At 56.7% G+C, this 19,835-nt stretch overlaps 1 protein-coding gene and 1 pseudogene across 1 annotated transcript; both read left to right on the top strand.

The window, feature by feature from the left end:
• Positions 1-3,418: 3,418 nt before the first annotated feature.
• PRR20G (proline rich 20G) lies at positions 3,419-5,495 on the top strand. Its single transcript, XM_059075951.1, has 2 exons — positions 3,419-3,470; positions 4,894-5,495. Exons 1-2 carry the CDS (start codon positions 3,419-3,421, stop codon positions 5,493-5,495), a joined length of 654 nt encoding a protein of 217 aa, XP_058931934.1.
• A 394-nt stretch (positions 5,496-5,889) lies between these two features.
• On the top strand, positions 5,890-13,174 carry LOC131763606 (ras-related C3 botulinum toxin substrate 1 pseudogene; annotated as a pseudogene).
• Positions 13,175-19,835: the final 6,661 nt, after the last annotated feature.

Here is a 19,835-nt window from a genome sequence, read left to right as displayed (position 1 = left end):
AAAAAAAAAAAAAAAGAAATGGGGACCCGGGAGTATTTTTGTTTCACTGCCGACTTTGAAGACGGGGGAGCGGCTGAGAGCCAAGTACTCAGGCGCCGCTAGGGGCTGGAAAAGCTGAGGAGACGATTCCCTCCTGGAGCCTCCAGAACAGAACTGCAGCCCCATCAACACCTGGATTTTAGCTCAGTGGGACCTGCTCTGAACTTCTGACATGCAGTACTTTTTTCCCAGCCTCTAAGTCCACATTTAGTGGTTTACACGGCCCCAGTCACACGATCGAGGCGTTCACCACGCGGTAAAGCATCGCAGTAGAAGTTGTACAGTTAAGTACAACCAACGAGTTACAGAACATGTTTTAAAAAGCTGGAGTGAAGTAACACTATGTCAAATCCCAAAGCTGCTGAGAAGTGTCAGTAACTCCACTGCCTGGAGACGGACAGGCGAAGACGCACAGGCACCGCACCTACAACGCGCAGATCGGAAGAGGGTGAGTGAGCGCGTGAAGTACAATTTCACAGCGATACAAAGATAATAAACTCGTGTTCATCTAAGTCACTAAGCTTGTAGTAAAGTTTTACAGCAGCCATCAGAAACTAATACACACATGTTCCAGCTGAACAGAAACAGGGCCTCAGTTGGCTGTAAACTTCCCTTAGAGCTGTCAGCAAACAAGGAAGAGGTTCAGACCTTGGCCTCTCGACAGGAGCGTCTGGCTCACATCCCAGTCGGCCCACAGCAGGCCACCTAACTGTCCTGTGTCTCCATTTCTTCACTTGTCAGACGGGAACGACAATAGCGCCGGAAAGGTAAGCGGCCTCGTTGGGAGGACTTACATATGAACACGGCTGTCCTGGGAACCAGGCACGTGGCAAGCCCTCAACAGTGTCAGTTATTGCTGCCACTGGTGGTATCTTTCTCATCTTTCCAGCCACGGATTGGCCTGTTCCTTTGCCAACACCGCACTGTTCTGATGGGTGGGAAAGGGTCAACGCACTCTTGTTTTCCTTCATCATTGGTTAATTACATAATGACTAATTCTCCATATACAGTTTAAAGCTTTTCATACAGTTGCATGAAAGAAAACAACTAGCACTGATTTCACAAATGGTATCGGAACAAACTGGATATTCATACGAAGAAGTACAAAACACCAGTCCGCAGACCCTAGAATAGCTGAAATCAACAAGATGGCAACGCCGAGCGCTAGCAAGGACGTGGAACCACCAGACCCCTCACACACCGCTGGAGGGAATATAAAAGGGTGCAACCACCGCTTCGGAAAAGAGTTCGATGGTTTTCACAAAGTTAAACAAACACGGGACAGGTCACCCAGAAATTCCACATCTAGGTATTTACTCAGGTGAAATGAAGCCACATGTCCACACAAAGACTTGTACATGAATGTCCACGGCAGCTTCTTCGTAACATCCCCAAACTGGAAACAACCCAAATGTCCACCAGCTGGCGAGCGGACGCTCGTGCGACGGGGTAAGAGGCAGCGATCCGGAGGGAGGGCCCCCGAGTCACCCTGCAGCGGAGCGAACGCGAGCGGGGCAAAGTCCCGGCCGCGGCACCCCGCTCAGCGGGATTCCAGGGCGGGCAGATGGTCGCCAGGGATGGAGAGCTGGCCCGGGCAGCCTGCGGCTGGGGGACAGGCTGACTGCAAAGGGGCCCGAGGGAACTTTCTGAGGTGATGAAGACATTCCATGTCTCAACTGTGGTGATGCTTACCCAAGGGTGGTACGTTTACCACAATTCACTGGACCGTGTGTGTAAAGAGGATGTATTTCATCGAGTCTAAACTGCACTTCAAAAAAGCTGATTGTTTTTAAAAAGAGAAAGGAAACAAACATAACATTGGGATTCAGCGGGACTGCATTATTTATACAGTAATTTTGGAAGGCGTTTTACAGCAACACTGCGGTTCCCATCCCGTGCCCTCAAGGCTCTCTTCCGGGACTCCCGTGTTCACACCCGCCGTTTAACGCCTGTGGAGGGAGCCGCCTGCACAGGTCTCCAGCCTCCGCCTTGTCTCTGAGCTCCCGAGCCCAGAGCTGCCGCCCGACCTCCTTGCACGTGGCGGCTCCAGTCTCTCTCAGCGCCACGTGCAGGAAGCAAGGCCGCAGCCTTCCCGCTGAGCACGGACTCCTGATAGGAGTTCCGTCCAGATAAGCCCACTCCTTCCCTAAGGGTGTGTCCGGACCACCCGACTCTGGTTCTTTTCTCCCCGGTAAACGTCTCTCTACCTGTGGACTGTCCCCCTTTGTCAGCCCCTGCCCCCCACCTCATAAGACACCATCTCCATCCCAGAAGTCAGCGCAGCCTCCTGGCCCCCCGACACGCTCACTTGGTTCCCCTTTCACGGCCAGGGTGGTCTAGTCCCACGGCGGCATCTCCACTGCGCTTGGAACCCGGGCGGGCTCCGTCCCCCCGTCTGTCTAAGCCCGCCTGGGCCGGCGTGGAGGTGGGGCTCCCCGGTAGCTCGAGCTTAGGTGCGTGCTGTTCCCCCTCGCCCCTCGGCCTGGCTGGGGTCCATTAATCCTGCCAGGTCCAGCCCGAACACCCACCCTGGGTGCTTTCCTTGCCCGCCTGCCGCGCCCTGCAAACCGAATCAAACCTCCCGTCGGTCACGTGACACGACCACAACCCTGCCCTTTTCTGTAATGATGAGATCAACCCGTCACCGGAGCCTTGCGGCTAGAACCCTTTCCTTCACGGCAGCAGGAAACTGGAACCCAATCGACTCTTCTCGGCTCAGGCTGGCTGGCCCGCCCTCCGTCTACCCAATCACACGGGCGCTCCCGACGGGCTTATAAGGGGGGCCTGCGCGGCTCCGGAGCAGCGAGTTTCCCGTCGGGCCCCTGCGAGGCCAGGCCTGCTCCGCGGGAGGTACTTCTGAAGGCTGCCCTCGGTCGGGACTGCGGCACCCCCGGGCTCCAGCGCCTCACGCCCTCTTCCCCGAAGGGTCTCCAGACGCCCAGCGGCAGCCGCGGAGCCACGCCGGCGAGACTCGGTTCGTGCCTCGGTTCGCGCCTCGGTTCGTGCGGGCGTCCCTGGGGGCTGGGCACGCCTCGCACGACCAGCGGGGGGTGGGGGGTGGGGGGGACAGAGCCTCCGGCGCCCGGGGGGGGCCAGGGCCCGCTCCCCAGCCAGCCTCGCCCTCCACGTCTGCCCCCCGCCGGCCGGGAGGCTCCTCCAACCGGCCCGAGGCAATCTCGCCTCTCCCACCTCGTCCCGCACTTGGGGCGAATTAGTGAACCCTCGTGCAGGCCGAGCGCTCCTGGCTCCTCTCCGAAAGGCCCGTCCCTGCAGACACCGCCCGGCCCAGCGAGCTCCCGCCTGCGTGCAGCGGACGCGGGGCTGCGGGGGGGGTGGAGCCCCCGGGCTGACCCGCCTTCCTCTCTCGGGCAGGTCCCTCATGCAGGAGCAGAGACCCTCCAAGCGCTTCCGCCCAACGGCCCCCAATGAAGGTACGTGAGACGCCCGCACCCCCTTTCCAGGGCTCCCCAGTCTTGACTCTACGTTTGGTGTTTACTTGTATGACACAGAAGGCGTTTGGTGGAGAACAGCGGCCCTCGCCTCAGTTTCCCCTCCGGACACGACCCTCTTCCTCTGTTTCGCGGCGCTACTTCCTGTCCTCTGAAGGCCTCCGCTCCTGCCCGCTTTCCCCAGTTAGACTGTACGCAGGGCCCTCCCTCCCAGCAGAGGGGTGTGGAGTTGTCGGTCACGGTCACGGTCACGAGCTCTCAGCGTGGTGCCGTGCGCACCCTCGCTTTCCACGCTGGAGCCCCGGGCCCCACCGCCCGCCCGCCTTCCAGGGCCCCCAAGGGCCCGTCACTCTGAGCGCAGGCGTCCTGTGCCCCAGGGTTAATTCCCCCCTTCTGAATTTTCCAGGATTTAGTAGTCGGGCTATTGTTTGCAAATTCAGGGCTCTCAAACTCTTCCCTGATTGTTTAAATCCACACCCAATCAAGTGCTCCACCAACTTCACCCCCTTCCAACCTGCTCCAGCCTAGACAGGCAGCCTCACCCCAGCGTCACCCTGCGACCCCCGCCTCCCATCGACGTCGGCTCCACATCGGCTGGAGAATCCCATCCCCCTCTGGAATTCCATGCCCTGTTTCTTTTCTCTGGTGTCCTTTTCTCTCTTGGCTTCTTTTTTCTCACGGGAGCCCCCAGCTCTGAACCCTCACCTCCCAGTTTTCCTAGCCAAGAGCTGAGGAAGAGAATTAACCCATCTGGTGGTGACCCCCAAGCCAGCTCCAGCCCAGGCCCCCACCTGGACGACCCAAACGCCTTCGCATCATCAGGCTCATCCTCTGTCGTCCCAACCTGCACCTGCTTCCTCGGGAAGGGCCTCCTGCCCCCCGCTGGGGAAAGGGTGGGGGAGGAGCTCATAAGGGATGGGCAGGGGGCCGCCTGCAGACAGAGGGGTCAGCCGGTCGCCCCCAGCCACCGACCCCTTCACGCCTGCCCCGAGGCTGCAGCCCCTCCTTCCCGGCACCCCTGCTCCAGGCACACCTCTTCCCTGACCCCCAAGTCCAGCTGTGACGCCCTTGCTGCCTTTCTTTCAGTGGCTCTCCCTGGACCGCAGGGTAAACTCAAGCCTGGCCGAGCTGAAGGAGGCCCCGGTGAGCCGCCCCTCGCGTGGTGCTGTCCTTCGACTCAGAGAGCCCGGCGCGCGGCCTCTCTGCCCTCCCTGCCCCTGCGCCGTCAGCGCCGCTACGTGGTTGTGTTTGCTTCTGTCTGTCTCTCCTACTGGCCAGGCAGCTGTGAGGGCCGAACGCCACGGCCCGTGGGGGGTGCCCAGCCTGGGGGAGGCCTGTGGCCGTCCAGGGCCCCCCCGCCCCCAAGGCTCCGCCTGCTGAGTCTCTGCATGTCTCTCCACCTCAGGTGTTCATGCCCAGGAGACACGCTGCCCTGGCGCGGAAGGCGGAGACCCTGGGGGGGCAGCCGGACCCCCGCAGCCAGGCCAGCCCTCGAGACCCTTTGCCTATGTGAACCCCTTGAGATGTGAGACCCCAGCTTTCGTGGACTCGGCTCGCCTGGCACAGAGAGGCCGAGGCCGCCGCAGGGGAGAGAGCCAGAGGGCTGAAAGACGCCGGGGCCGGGACCCCCGCCTGCAGGAGGGGCCGGGACGCCTGCTGGGGCCAGATCTGCATTTGGAGCTGGACGGCGGAGAGCTGCCCGAACAGCCCGCGGAGCCAGAAGCCAGGGAGAGCCCTCTCGCCAGGGCAGCCACGGCGGCCGCGGCACACGGCCACGTGCTGCAGGACCCCGGCCCCGGCAGTGACGCACTTGGGATGAGCCCCCAGGGGCTGCCCAACGCCTACACCGGGTTCTGGGGTCTCAGGGAGCTCCAGCCTTCCGCCTGCTCCTACGTTGGCTTCATACCCTCGGGCTCGGCTTTGATAGTCATGCAGACACCCTCCGGCACCTATCTGTATTCGGTGGCGGCGCCCAGCCCCCACCACAGCCAGCCCCTCTCTCTCTGACCTGGGTATGTGCTAAATACCCCAGGAGACCCTCCCCCAACTGGAGTCCCACTCCCGTCCCCACTGTCTCCCCCGCTACCTGTATGGCCCAGACTGAGCCTGCAAGCTCCCCCAGGATGCCCACGAGACGGGGAAGCTGTGATCGGAGCCTCCCAGCGAGCGGCTGCACGGTCAGGATACTGACGGCGGTCCCGCCGCAGCCTGTGAAACGTGGCCAGTGGTCCCCCTCTGAAGAAAAGCACCTGTCCTGAGTGGGTGTGAGAGTGACACACGTGGATGAGGCTTGGTTAAAGAGGAAATTCCAAGAGCTGCCTGTGAGGTGAGACCTACAGGGAAAGCAGAACTGGCCTGACATCAACACTCCCTCAGAAGCATCGGTGATTCCGAGAAAGCCATGAGGAGACCCCCTCGGATCCTGGAGAGCGTACGACCCTGAGTCTCGAATTCCATAACCCGGACCAGGTGGCGTGCAGACAGGAGGGGCTGGGGCGCCGTCGAGGCGCAGGAAAGGGGCCTGAATCCTAATCAGACCGGGCCGAAGCGGGAGCTCTGAGCTCGCGAGCTCACAGGCTGATAACAAAGACCCTTCCTGTGAAAGCCGCCTCCTGGCAGTTGTTCTGCTGCTGCCTGCCCTGAAAGCACAGATAACGCTTTTCAGCCAGGGGAAAAAAAAAAAAAACAGTGGGAAGAAAAGAGGAGGAAGTAGGATGCAAGAAGGACCAGAAAGCAAGGAAATGGGTAAAAACCGTATTATTAAGTCTGAATAAGTATGATCCTTGAGAAAGATGAATAACCTGGAATTGAAATTCCAGAAGGGGACTTCCCTGGTGGCACAGTGGATAAGAATCCGCCTGCCAATGCAGGGGACACGGGTGCGTTCCCTGGCCTGGGAAGATCCCACATGCCGCGGAGCAAGAAGCCCGCGCGCCCAGAGCCCGTGCTCCGCAACAAGAGAAGCCACCGCAGTGAGAAGCCCGCGCACCGCAACGAAGAGCAGCCCCCGCTCGCCGCGACTAGAGAAAGCCCGCGTGCAGCAACGGAGACCCAACGCAGCCAACAGATAAAATTTAAAAAAAAAAAAATTCCAGAAGGCACTGACATCGAAATTTGGGGGATGTAGGAGTTCAAAGGAGCTAAAACTTAACTGAAATTCTGGTCTTGTCCTGGGGTCCTATAGATGCTCCACCTGAGGCAGCACAGGAACCCCGGGCATCTGTAAGCAGGTGGCCACACAGGTAACTTCCACAGGAGGCGGAGGAGGAAGAGTAATTCCAAACAGGCTGAGGAACCCGTGGATCCAAGGAAATCTGACGAATCAGACAAAAGGCGGAGGGGGTAACGGAAACAAGGAGAACGCAGGGCACGTTTAAAACGCAAAGTAAGGAGCAAGTAAGTGGATGGCGGCCTCCGTGCTCCTGGCTTCAAAGGGGATATTTTACACAGTGGTCATTGAGCAGGGGTTCCCTGAACTTTTCTCATAGACGTGATTGATCAAGCCTAGATCACTCCCATCTTCTGAGTTTGATAAGAGGTTTATTATGAATTGCATTTTGTATTTTATTAAGTAGGCTTTGACCACCTGATTCTGATTCATTTGTAAGAGAAAACGTCCAAGGTAAATGAAGAGAATTCTTCCCATGAAAGGTTTTTTTTTTTTTCTTGTGTATCCAACCATCCCCTTAAATAAACCCTTCTCTCTGGCTTTTACTGGAGTGCGTCTTTTATTAAAACTTCACAGTTTTCGTCTTACCAATGTCAGATGAGTTTACTGTAACCAGAAAAAGAAACACACAGAAAGACAGAGAACAAGTGTCTGCTGCCGCCGCCCCCTGCCACTGTGTGCTTTACCTCCAGCCGTACAGGCCTATACGAACACATGTGTACTTAAAGGCATCTTCGGGGTTTTATTTTACAAAAATGGGGCATGCGATCCTCCTGGGGTCGCCCGGCGTGATTCAGGGTCCAGGCAGGTGTGGCAGGTGTGCTGGGGGCAGTGCTGGGACCTATTCTCCGTGTGCAGCAGGCGCCACGCAGACACCCAAGCTCGTCTGCGGTGGGAGCCGCTTCTTGCCGTCAACCTGGGCGCCCTGTGCTCAACCGCGCGTGAGCTGGAGATCCCTCTGCAAGGCGCACACTTCACGCTCTGCAGGGAAAAACCCTCTGCTGACGGGCTGTTTCCACCACCAGGACGCTTTGGAAGACACTTGTACGTGGACTCTTCAGTACTGGCTCTTTTAATTGTATGAAATAAATCGTCAAAGTGAGATCCCCATGTCAAACAGTAGGGCCGTATTTTATCTTAATAGGTATTAAGAAATTGCATTCAGTTAGGTTGTATCCGTATCAATTCCCATCAGCGGGATGCGAAGGCGCCGGTTTCCCCCCCCCCCCAGTCTTCGCAGCAATAAATGCTGGGACGCCATAACTTTTGCCAATCTCTTGAATAAAAATTTGTCATTATTGTTCCAATTTGATTTGTCTTGCCTACTAATAAGGTTTAGTATCTTTTTATACATTTATTGACATGTCTATTTCTTTCTCTGTTAATAGCCAATATATATCTTTTGCACGGTTTTCTATTGGGTTTTAAATCCTTTTCTTATCGATTTGTAGGAACTTCCTGGATACTGGAAACAGTGATACTTTCTCGTCCGCGGGGGCTTCTTGGGCGCACTGGGTGCAGCCTCAGCTTACAGCCCAGCTTTCCCTGTGCCCACCCAGCCCCCGGGCCCTGCTCCCTCCCCAGCGCCAGAGGCCCACGTCTGCCATGCACGGCCCACCTTCCAAGCAGCATGGAACTGTTTCCTCAGTCACTTCACTGTTCAGACATTGTCTGGGGTCAACCTGCCAATGCGGGGTTTCCAGGAATAGCTCAGTGTTCCCCCGTTCCTCCCTCTTCGGGTGCTTTTTCACCCACATTCCCGAAGACTTGCCCACGTCCAGGTGTCGGGAGGCTTTTTCTTTCTTTCACTTTTAGGCACCTTTAGTTTCTTTAGTTTCATAATCTGCATGTTAGGGCGGTGACTAACCGATTCGGAGACACATGTTCAGCCTTTATCAATGGGATGTGTGTCCTCCAACTTGAAGACCACTGGTCTCTATTTCATATACAGGAAGCAGACATCGTTTCAATAATAAATCTACATCAAGACAGTACAATCTAGGTGCCTTTCCTCTCCCTGAGGACATGCGTGTTTACACCTTCGGGCCACCCAAGAAGGCACCCAAGAGCCCGGCGCGCACCTGGGTCATCTGACAGTTGGGACGTGTGTCAGGACCCAGAAGTGCACCTGCAGGAAGACTCGCAGCAGATGCCACGAGGCGCCGGGCTGGGGGCTGGGGGCCTCGCCTCGCTGCTCACCCTTTCTTCACCCCGATGATTCGAGTCTGCACAGGAGAACCGTGGACGGCCCTCGGCCTTCGCGTGGGTAGGGACGCCCACTATCTCTGCTGCTCTCCAGCGGTGTGGTGAGTTTTCTCCACTGTCTCTACTCTCCTGTGGAGGTTATACAGTGTGCTGGGTTGACCCGTGTGAAATTGCCATCATGTTGGTCAAACGTCAGCCGTTGCTTATGGTTCAACTGAATACGCTTAATTTTTTTAACACACATACTTAAAGTCTAATGCTAGTTGATCTCTTTCTCTACCCTATAAGGACCTTTGCGTATGTCTACCCTGATCACTACCAGTGCCATTTTACACGGTACTATTGTCTTATATTTCAGTTCCATTTTGTCATCACCAAAATAATCATTGTTAACACAATTGGTGTTTATCGTCGATGCTTATTTCACTCTATTTCCGCGAGTCACCAACCCGCCTGCTGTCTTCAAGCATTTCCTCCTTTGTCTGGTGTTCAGTGCCCTTCTTCCTGAAGTACCTTCCTGAGGGATTTTCAGTAAAGAGCGGTTCATGGTAAGCTCTGTCTGAAACGTCTTTACAGCGTGCACACTCTTGAATAATAGTTTAGCTGGATAAAGAATTCTACTTTGACAGCTGTATGTTTTCTCTCATTGCCTTGCGGATGTTTCCCTGTTGTTTCAGGCTGCTCTTGCTGCTGTTCTGAAACTTCTCGTAGCCCAAACACTGTGCTCGGGGGGTAAAATTCTGTTCCTCTCGGGCCCTTTTACAACATCCTTTTTGCCTTTGATGTTCTCAAGTTTCCCTAGGAGACGTCCATACCTACATGTTTTTAAAACCTTTCTCCAGATTCATTGAGCATCTTCTATCTGAGAATACTTTTAATAGCAAGTGGAAGATTCTAAGCTCTTATCCCTTTCATTTTCTGTCTTTTCTCCCCTGGAACCCCGGGTTGGTACATACTGGGTCATGTCCTTCTAACCTGTGTGTCTCGTAACCGTGCTGCGTATTCTGTACCATGTTCCGCCGGTTCTCCGTAGATCTGTCTTCTGCTTTTCTAGTTTTTCTACTCTATTCCGTCAGCTCTTTCATCTGGATTTAACGGATTCCTAATGTTCCATTTTGTTCTTTTCTAAATCTACTGTGATTGGTTATCTGCTCTTTATTTCTGATTTTTATATGACTTATTTTATTTCTTTCCTCATTTTGAACACTGTTTTATAATTGCTCTCAGATTTTTCAGTTAACTAAAGTTTTCAGGGAACAAATCTTCCTGGTTTCCTTCCTTCCTTCCTTCCTTCCTTTTTATTTTTTGCCAGCAAAATTTAACTCACAGTGAAATCGTCTCTCTTTTGGTGTCTGTGTACCTGTCTGTGTGCATATTTAGCTGATCCCAAGCAAGGTTTACATTTACTGTGGAACTTCATGGTGCTTGGACTGTTAAAGTGACATTCCATGGTGGCTTTCTTTTCACTTATGCCAGGTTTTGGGGGTGGGGTGGGTGTGCCACCACCCCAGGAACAGACTCCGTGATAGTTTCTCAGCTTCTGGTCCCCACAACAGGAGGCAGCGTTTAAAGCCAGATTCCGGGTCCTCAGGGAGGGAAAGCCCAGGACCCTGGTTTTTCCTTGAGGATTACGGCCCCCTCTCCCAATCACAGAAGGGTCAGGCTTCCTTCCCCGAGCAGGTGTGTGAAGTGCATCCTTTTCCCCACAGGGTGTAGGAGTCACCTCAGCTCCAGTTCTTCCCCTCCTGTAGGCCAGGTGTGTGCACAAGACCCAAGCTCCCCACCGGTGGGCCCGAACTGGCCAGAGCTGCCTGTCCACGAGCCCGATGCCCCCACTCTCTCTCACTTCCCGCCCTGCTCTCACACCCGGACACGTTGCCTCCTGGCTTGCCGTCTACGCCAGCACGGAAGAAAAGCTAAAGGCACCGCCTCTGGGCCAGGCTGCTTGGGTTCCGACCCTGGCTGCAGCACAGATGAGTTCCCTAACCTCACGGCTCTCAGTCTTCCTGGCCGTCACACGCACATAAGGAGAGTCCAGCCTCCTGGGACTCTCAGCTGAGCTCACAGACTCTAGGTGCTCAGCACTGCTTCCAAAACACGGTGCACACCCAACAGACACGACCTGCTATTATTTCAAAGCTGGTGGCGTGGTTCTGTGTCACCCAGCACCCTACGTGCTGCTCAGGCTTCCTGTGTCCCCCACTTAATCTTTCCTGCTTGTTGTTTATGTGTAACCTGTGTGACCCCAGTTTTTCAGAGCTCTGGCTCTATTTTGGCGGGTGGGGTGTTTAATCACTTTGTTGGAAGGAATGGCATTCAAACGTAGGGGAAAAAATAAGCAGATGCTTTTGCACAGGTTATGGAAAGAGTAAAAAATGTAGTTCTGGTTTTCTAGTGTTGTGTGACGAAACACCCCAAAACTCAGAGTCTTAGAACCTGCGTTTTGTTTTATTTCGCTCACAACGTAGTAGGTCAGGAATTCAGGAAAGGCTCTGCTGGGCAGGTCACCCTGACCCACGCGGCAACGGCTGGGATGTCGACAACTGACCCGCTTCCAACGTGGCTTTTACGCGCGACCGCAGATCGTTAATTTTCACCGCTGTGTGGTGTCCGATAGGTGAGTGTGCTTCATTTTTTTCACCCGGTCTCCTGTAGGTGGGCTCTGGGGTTGTCTCCAGTGTCTCTTCCAGTGTGAACATTTCTGTGCATTTCTTCTGGTAGACACGCCCAGGTTTCTGTCTTGGGTACACATTAAGGAGTGGAATTGCTGAGTCAGAGGGCACGTAAATGCTCGTTTATAAGATTACACGACAGTGATCGTTCTACATTACGTGCCCTTCAGCCTGTGTAAGCTGATACTTAGTATCATCAGACTTCTTGCTTTTGGCCAATGAAACAATCTTGTAGTTTGCTGTAGCCTGTATGCATGTCTGAATCACCAGTGTCACTCAGTATCTCTGCAGGTGCTTTCTCTTTTGTGCAACAGCTGCTTTATCTTTTGCCCATTGTTTTTTTTTTTTTCCTTTCTTCTTACTGATTTGAGGTGTTCTTTATTTAATCTTGACATCAATTTTTTGTCAGTCATGTTTTGCAAGTATAGTCTCATACTGTGACTTTTTTTTTACCTGATTTAAATTGTCTTTTGACTTACAGAAGCTCTTAATCTTAATAATGAATTAAAATGTATCAGTCTTTTTCTTTCATGGTAGCACTTTTTTGTACTTTAAGAAATCCTCCCCTACTTTGAAATCAGAAATCCTCACCTATATTTTCTTCTAAAGATTTTAAAATTTTGCTTTAGATATTTGCTTTGACACAAGTTCTTAATCCATCTGGAGAGGATAATTTAATTTTGTGTGTATAATTTAATTTTTTCCATATGGATAACCAATTATATTCCAGGTACACATTGAAAACTCACTTCTTTCCCTGCTGGTTTGCCATGTGACCCGAGTCATTCATAGAAGGTCCATATGTGCACAGATATGTTTAGGAACATTCTATTTGTTCTACTGGTCATTTTTTTTTTTTTTTTTTTACCCCTGAACTAATACCACACAGCATCCCTTACTAAAGTTTTATAATGTCTTGCTACCTGGCAGAGCAAGCCTACCTTCCTTCTTTAGAAGACAATTCTAATGAATTCCAATTTTAGAAGCAAATGGACAAGTTCTTAAAGGCTCTTGTTGAGTTTTGGTTGGAGTTGTATTAAACCATTAGATAACTTGGGGGAGATTATATTATGATACTAAATTTTCCAATTCATAAACGTGGCCTCCCGATCAGTTATGCAACAATGCCTTTCCTGGGGGGCACGTCCCCACTGTCGCTGACAGCTATGCTGCCCGTGTTGTGCTGGATGGAAAAGCAGCGCATCTGGGCTTGTGGGGTATAGCTGGACAGGAAGGTTATGACCAATTACGTCCCCATGCCTATCCACAAACAGATGTATTCTTAATTTGCTTTTCTCCTGGCAGTCCTGCATCATTTGAAAATGTTCACGCAAAGTGGTACCCTGAAGTGCGACACCGCTGTCCCAACACTCTGTCGTCCTGGTGGGGACGAAACTTGACCTGAGGGATGATAAAGGCACGACGGAGAAACGGAAGGAGAAGAAGCTGACACCCATCACCTACCCACACGGCTTGGCCATGGCCAGGAAGATCGGTGCCGTCAAACGCCTTGAGCGCTCGGTGCTCACACAGCGAGGCCTCAAGACAGTGTGTGATGAAGCTATCCGGGCGGTTCTCTGCCCGCCACCCCCCGCACCCCCTGCGTCAAGAAGAAGAAGAGAGAATGCCTGCTGTCGTGAATGTCCGGGCCCCGGGACCCTTTATACGCTTTGCTCAAACGGTGGAGCCTTCGCACTCAGTGCCAAGTTTTTGTTACAGATTAGTTTTTCCATAAAACCGTCTTGAACCAATCAGTAATTTCTAGGTTATGTTTGTTTAAAGTGTAAGAGTTCAAACTTTCACATTCTATTAAAGTTTAGCCCTAAAAAAAAAAATTTATTAGGTTTTCTTTTATATCCTGCAGGAAAATTTTACAAATTTCTGCATACAGGGCTTTACAACTTTGGTTAGACTTATCTCGTTATATTTGTTGTTTTTGTTGCTATGTAAATGGTAGAAACATTTTAAAGTTTCTTGAGCATGTACAGAAACACAGTTGACATCTGTATATGCAGTGTGCGCACGGAGCTCACACTCAGCTACATGGCTCAACTCTTACTATTGCTAGTAATTTGTTTCCAGATTGTTTCTGATTTTCTAGATGGAAAATCATATCATCTGCAAAAAATAAATATCTGCTTTAATGTTTCCCTTGCCAATCCATGTCTTCCATTTCTTTTTCTTGAATTATTTCACTCTCTGAGAGCTTTCGTTCTTTTGTCTGATTTTACGGCAAATGCATAAATAGGATCCTCTTCACCATCCGTGCCTTTTCCCCGGACGCCTCATCCACGGGCGTGACGTCGCTGAGCGTAGCAGCTCCTCAAGCTCCTTTTATCCCAGCTCTCCCCTGGCCCCGGAGCCCAGCATCCAACCCCCCCCCCCCATCAAGATGCCCCGGGGACATCACACAGCTCTCTGCTCACTGAGTTCAAAGATGAAGCTGCTTCCCATGCTGCATCCTCTGTCCACAAGGGCCTCGCCTGTACACCCCGGAGCCTTGGTGTACACTCAAGTGTACACCCCCCACCTCGAGTCACCAACACCCAGCACATTCTACCTCCAGAGAAAATCTTAGGTGGGTCCAGTGGTTAATCGGGAGATTGGGATTGACGTGTACGCACTGATATGTATAAAATGGATAACTAATGAGAACCTGCTGTAGAGCACAGGGAACTCTACCTCACTTCGCTGTACAGTAGAAACTAACGCAACACTGTAAACCAACTTATACCCCACTAAAAAAAATTAAAGAGAAAAAAAGACTTCGCCTTCCGACGCAGGGGGTGCAGGTTCGCTCCCTGGTTGGGGAGCTAAGACCCCACATGCCTCGCAGCCAAAAACCCAAAACACAGCACAAAAGCAATGTTGTAACAAATTCAATAAAGACTTCAAAAATGGTCCTCGTCAAAAATACCTTTTCAGAAAAACCCGTAGCTCCGCCCTCCTCTCCCTTCCTCTGCTCATCCAGCAAGTGCCCCGGATTCGGGCGCCATCCCCTCCTTCCCGACCGCGGCCACAGCCCTCCCCCTCCCCCTCCTTGTCCTGGCTGTGCGCGCTCCCAATCCTCTCCATCTCCGGGGAGAAGGATCCTTTCCGAAACGCGCAGAGCGCCCACTCCCGACCCCACTTAGAGGCCTCTGACGGCCTCTCGCCGCTGCTCTCGAGGTGACTGTAAAGAGCCCGACCCGCCGGCCGCGCTGGCTCCTCGGTCCCCCTCCCGCTGTCCCCTCCTTGGGCACTCTGGCCCCGACACGCTTTCCGAGGCCTGACAGCTCTAGTCTGTTACTGAACCCCTGGCCTGCGCACGTCTAACATCCTCTCACGAGTCACGGGCGGAAGCTCTACCACTCCTGGAAAGACCCGGCAGAAGACACGGGTGCAAGGAGCAGCAGCAGGTGCAGGGTGTAGCGTGCGGCTCGGTACCGGCCCCCACAGCACGCTCAGCGAAGCCCTCTTTTCAGGAGCCCAAACTGAGGCTGGCCGGGCGGGTGGCTACCTCGGAGGGGCAGGGATGGCGGCAGGCGCGCCCCCGGGACAGGTGGGACCTCACGTGTGCAAAGGCGGGAACGGCATCAGCCTCCCTGCCCACGGAGGGGCCCAGAGAGGGGGCTGGGGTCCAGCTGGCAGCCCCGCGCTGACTCCTACTCAGGCCGGGCCGCCAGGAAGGGAGAGCTTGTTTCCTGTCCCTCTCCCACCCACTTTGCCAACTGCCAGCATTGTGAGGCAGGGGCCATGGCATCAAGGTCCCGCATACCCGGACACACAGCTGGTCCGGGCCGGCCACGTGCACTGGGCCGGTCCTGAGCCCGGCCGTTCCCGGCGCCCCCGTCCGCGCGGGTGGCCAGGGTGAGGACGGACGGAAGCCAGCACTGGGGACCAGCAGTGTGTCTGCGTCTCCATCCAGGAGGGCCTGGCCCGCCCCAGCGCTGTGGAGGTGAACGCCAGCTCCCAGCCCCCAGGCGAGCCCGCCCTGCCGTCCCACCCACCCTCCTGCTGAAACGTCGGGCTGCCCCGTGGGCGGCGTCTTCCCGCGCCCGCAGCCCGTCTGGTCCCCCGCCCGCCCGACGGGCCGGCAGCTGGGTTGTTAACAGCAACGCCGGTAACATAATGGCGTCTATCGAACGCCTTGCTTGTGATGTGCGTGGCACCGAGCTGAGCATTTTACACGCATTATCTCAACTGACCCCACGGCAGCTCCCTCAGCACTTGTTTCCTTGTAAGATTCTTCAGAATTCCCGAGACTCCGCTTGTTATGCTTGAGCTAGTTGCGCTCCAGAGACGGAGGCTGCCTGGCCAAGGTCACCTAGCAACTCGGCGGTGGGGGAGGCTCCATCCTCCGTGCAGCCCGACACCCGCCTCCCGAGCCGGGCGCCCGCTCCTTTCTCCACGGTGGGTGCTGCCCTCCCCACCGCCCCCCGTGCCCTCGTGGCTCCAGGCTGTGAGCACAAGGCCAGGGTCAGTTCGAGGCTCTGGCGGCACCACGTTTCAGGCAGAGACCAGGGTGCGGTCCTCTCCGGGGCCTGCCTACCCGTCGGTTAAAGGGGCCACGTGAGCTGGGGTCAAGGGTCAGGGCACAGCTGCCAGAGGCCAGCGTGTGGCCGGGGTCAAAGTCAGCGTGTAACTGGGTCAGGGGCTGGAACACCCCTGGGTTCCGGAGTGGTTGTGTGGCTGGGTCAAGAGTCAGTGTGCGGCTGAGGTCAGGGGTCAGTGGGTGGCCAGCCACCGTCATGAGGCTGACCCCAGCGAGAACCAGACCCTCGACCTGCCCCATCAGGCCAGCCCCCCTTTGCCCACGGCCCAAGAGTGGAGAGCTCAGTGGGACGGGGCGGGGGTTCCCTAGGGCCAGGTGACCTGCACGGGGCCCCCAGGGAGCCCCAGGGGTGGTCTGCTGCTGGGCTGGGTGGGGCATAAAGAGGAAGGAAGGGGGTCTCCAGGGCAGCTCCGGGCCCTGGCCCCTTGCACCCCCACCCCAGGGCCACCAGGACCCCTCCAGGGCAGAGCAACCCCAGCCCCTCTGCTCAGGCGCCACCACGCCTCGTGGGACCCAATGCGGCCTCTGCTGGCCCGAGAGCGCCAGCCGGCTGCCAGGAGGCCGTCCGCTTCCCTACACCCTCCCCGGGCTTCCCTCCCGCGGGACGCTTCCCAGCGCGGAACGTGGAAACCCTCTTCAGTCTTCAGAGCCACCCCGGACGCCTGCGAGCCCTGCCGCATCCCCGCCGGGGCAGTCACGTCCGAGACCCCTCGGCACGCACGTCGCCTCGCCTCGTCCCTGCGGGACTCAAGCCGCGGGGCGGCCGGGGGACACAGGTCGGGTAGGAAGGCTCACGGCCTCCGAGTTGAGCGGCAGCAACTCCTGTGCACGAGGAGGTGGGCTCCTCCTCACACCCCGGAGGGGAGGGGCTCCGCGCGCCCGCGCGCCTGCGCACTCGTGAGCCTCCCTTCCCGAGGGGCGAGCGGCCAGGGCCGGCCCGGGGCGGATCCCTGAAGGCGGGGCTCAGCTCTGCTGCCACAGCCGCCCCGCTGTCTGGGTTCCCTCCAGCTGGCGCAGGCGACAGGACTCCTCACTAACAACCAACCTTCCCTCTGAAACGCCAGGAGGGGCAGGAGTGCGTGCCCAGCCCTGCACCGCGACACACCCCCTCTCCTGCGGCCGCAGGAGCCCCGCCCAGGACTCACAGCCTGCGGGGGAGTCGGACTCGTTAAGATAATTTCCTGGCCGGAGTCATCACCTTCGGCCGGCAGAGGCCGTCCAACTCCCTCAGCAAGGGTCAGAAGGCTGCCGGCCCCGGGGGACCCTTCGCCCGAGGAGAGGCGAGGCCGGAGATCAACCCTGCCCAGTGACGAGGGACGAGCTGGCACCCCCGGCCCCGAGCCCTCTGCAGGCACAACTCAGGCGCAGGGCACATCCCCGGGGCCGAGGTGGTCACTCGCCACTTTCCTGGCGAAGAGATCACGTCTCAGAGAGGCAGGGCGCCTGCAGACACGCGGCACAGCCGCGGCTGGGGGCCTGGCTGGCGGCGCGGGGCCAGGCTCACCACGATATGGGCGTGCCAGGGCTCAGGGCCAGGCGCGCTGGCTGGAGAGGCAGGGCGCCCTGGTGCCTGACGGGCCCGAGCAGCTGAGGGCTTTGGGGTGACTGCACCTGGGCGGGGTGCAGGACAAGCTCATGGCCAGAAGCAGGTGGTCACAGGCCTAAAGGCTGGACAGGACCACCCAGGTGGAAGCCTAGGCAGCTGGGCAGCCAGAGCTCCCAAGGCCAGCAGCGCCCGGCAGGTGACCCCCTCCTGCCTGCCCTGCCGGGCTGGCTCTGGGCCAGGCGGCCCCTTAACTGTCTGAACACTGGCTGCTCCTGGCGGGCACCACAGGCCCTGAAACTCACCCCCGTCACCGGAACCAGGAAAACTTCCCTGGCACCTGGGAGGCCCTGGTCACCCGCCAGATGTGATCCGGGTGTGACGAGAGGTGCCAGACGGGCCTTCCTGTCTGAAAGACACAGGAGCGTGCGCACGCACCGCTACGGGCCGAACATCCGGACCCCCAGATTCACGGGAAGCCCTGACTCCCAGTGTGGCCGTATTTGGAGATGGGGCCTCTGAGGAGACCATCGAGGTTACACGAGGCCATCAGGGTGGGGCCTGATGAAGAGGTAGTAGGGAGAGGGACTTCTCTGGTGGTGCGGTGGTTGAGAGTCCGCCTGCCGACGCAGGGGACACGGGTTCGAGCCCCGGTCCGGGAAGATCCCACGTGCCGCGGAGCAACTAAGCCCGTGCGCCACAGCTACTGAACCCGCGCTCTAGAGCCCGCGTGCCACAACTACTGAACCCGTGTGCGTAGAGCCCGTGCTCCGCAACAAGAGAAGCCACCACAGTGAGAAGCCCGTGCACAGCAACGAAGAGCAGCCCCCGCTCGCCGCGACTAGAGAAAAGCCCGCGCATGGCAAGGAAGACCCAACATAGCCAAAAATAAAAAAATAAATTTGTATTAAAAAAAGAAGAAGAGGAGGTAGGGAGGGCCCGGCTCCCCCCGCCCCAGCGCGCGCACCGGGAAGAGGTGGTCCGAGGGTGCCTGCAGCCCACGGGGGGCCCCCCAGAACCCAACCACATGGGCACCAGCCTGCAGACCTGTGAGGAGTCACACTTGTGGAGAAATCCCGTCTCAGTGTGAAACGGAACGTGCAGTCAAGGAGGGGAGGGGGGAACAGGGAAGGACACTTCCTCGGACTGATGCCCACTCATCAAGACTGTGCAGCTGGGGGGAACGGGGCGCCCCCGTGTCCTCATGCCGCACAACAGAGACCCTGGAGCCTTAGGAGCTTGGGGGTCCGGGCCCCACCCCTAGAATCTGAGCCACCACAGTCACGTTTACATCAATCAGAGTGGACCCTAGGCCAGCAAGGTACTGTGAAGGTTAGGAGGGAGGCAGGGGTTAAGAAAAGGAACGGCCCACTGAACGCGTATCAGGACCCTCAACTTGCATGGCCCGAATAACAGAGAACCATAACCGCCAGGCGTATGACAGCTCCCACCTCGCTAACCCTTTCAGTCAAATGGAAAGACGGCTGGTCTAGCATTTTCAGCGACTAGGTTTGCAAAGCCCCCAGTCGCGGTCGGTAAGCACGCAGGCTCGGGGGACGCCGACGGGTACAAGCTTCTGGAAGCCCAGGCTGTGCACAGCAACTTGCAGACCCTCGGCCTCAGCATCCTCTCCCGTGACCAACACACTCTAGCCCACAAGCGCGGCAGTGGCGGGAGCGCGTGCGCAGGTCCGCGGGGGCTTCGGGGGTCGCCTCCCCCTGCCAGTTCCAGCCCAGGAGGTCGCCTCTGTACGGCGGGCTGGAACAGGCTCGGCGGAGGCGGGCCCTCCAGGAGGCCCTGCTTGATGCTTTCGAGCCCAAGGACAGCGGGGACCAGAGGGCGACGCCAGCCGCTCAGGGAAGCACCCGGATGGACGGGGCAGGGGGCGGCTGGAGGGTCGACAGACTGAAGACTCCGCTCGGCTGGAAGAAGTCCCGGGGTCTGAACTTGCTGGGGCGCGTGGGCCTAGCACCACTTCTGGGCCTGGCCACGGGGAGGGGGGCCGCTGGAGGGCGGGGCGCCGCCGCAGAGGGACAAGGGCCGGGGCAGAAGGACCCGGATGGGAAGGAAGGGTGCCAGCAGGTGGAGGGCGGGGCAAACTCCGACACGCCCCGCCCCCCAGGCTCGCAGCCCCCGCGGCCCAGGGCTGAGGGTGGAATCCAGCTCAGGACCAAGAGACAGAATTACCCTTCACATCTGAGTCTCTGGGAAAAGTGAACGCGCT

The sequence above is a fragment of the Kogia breviceps genome, chromosome 10 (genome assembly GCF_026419965.1).
Source record: "Kogia breviceps isolate mKogBre1 chromosome 10, mKogBre1 haplotype 1, whole genome shotgun sequence".
In the NCBI taxonomy this organism is placed as follows: Eukaryota; Metazoa; Chordata; class Mammalia; order Artiodactyla; family Physeteridae; genus Kogia; species Kogia breviceps.
The sequence above is the reverse complement of the archived record's forward strand: the minus strand, read 5'-3'. Positions and strand labels throughout refer to the sequence as shown.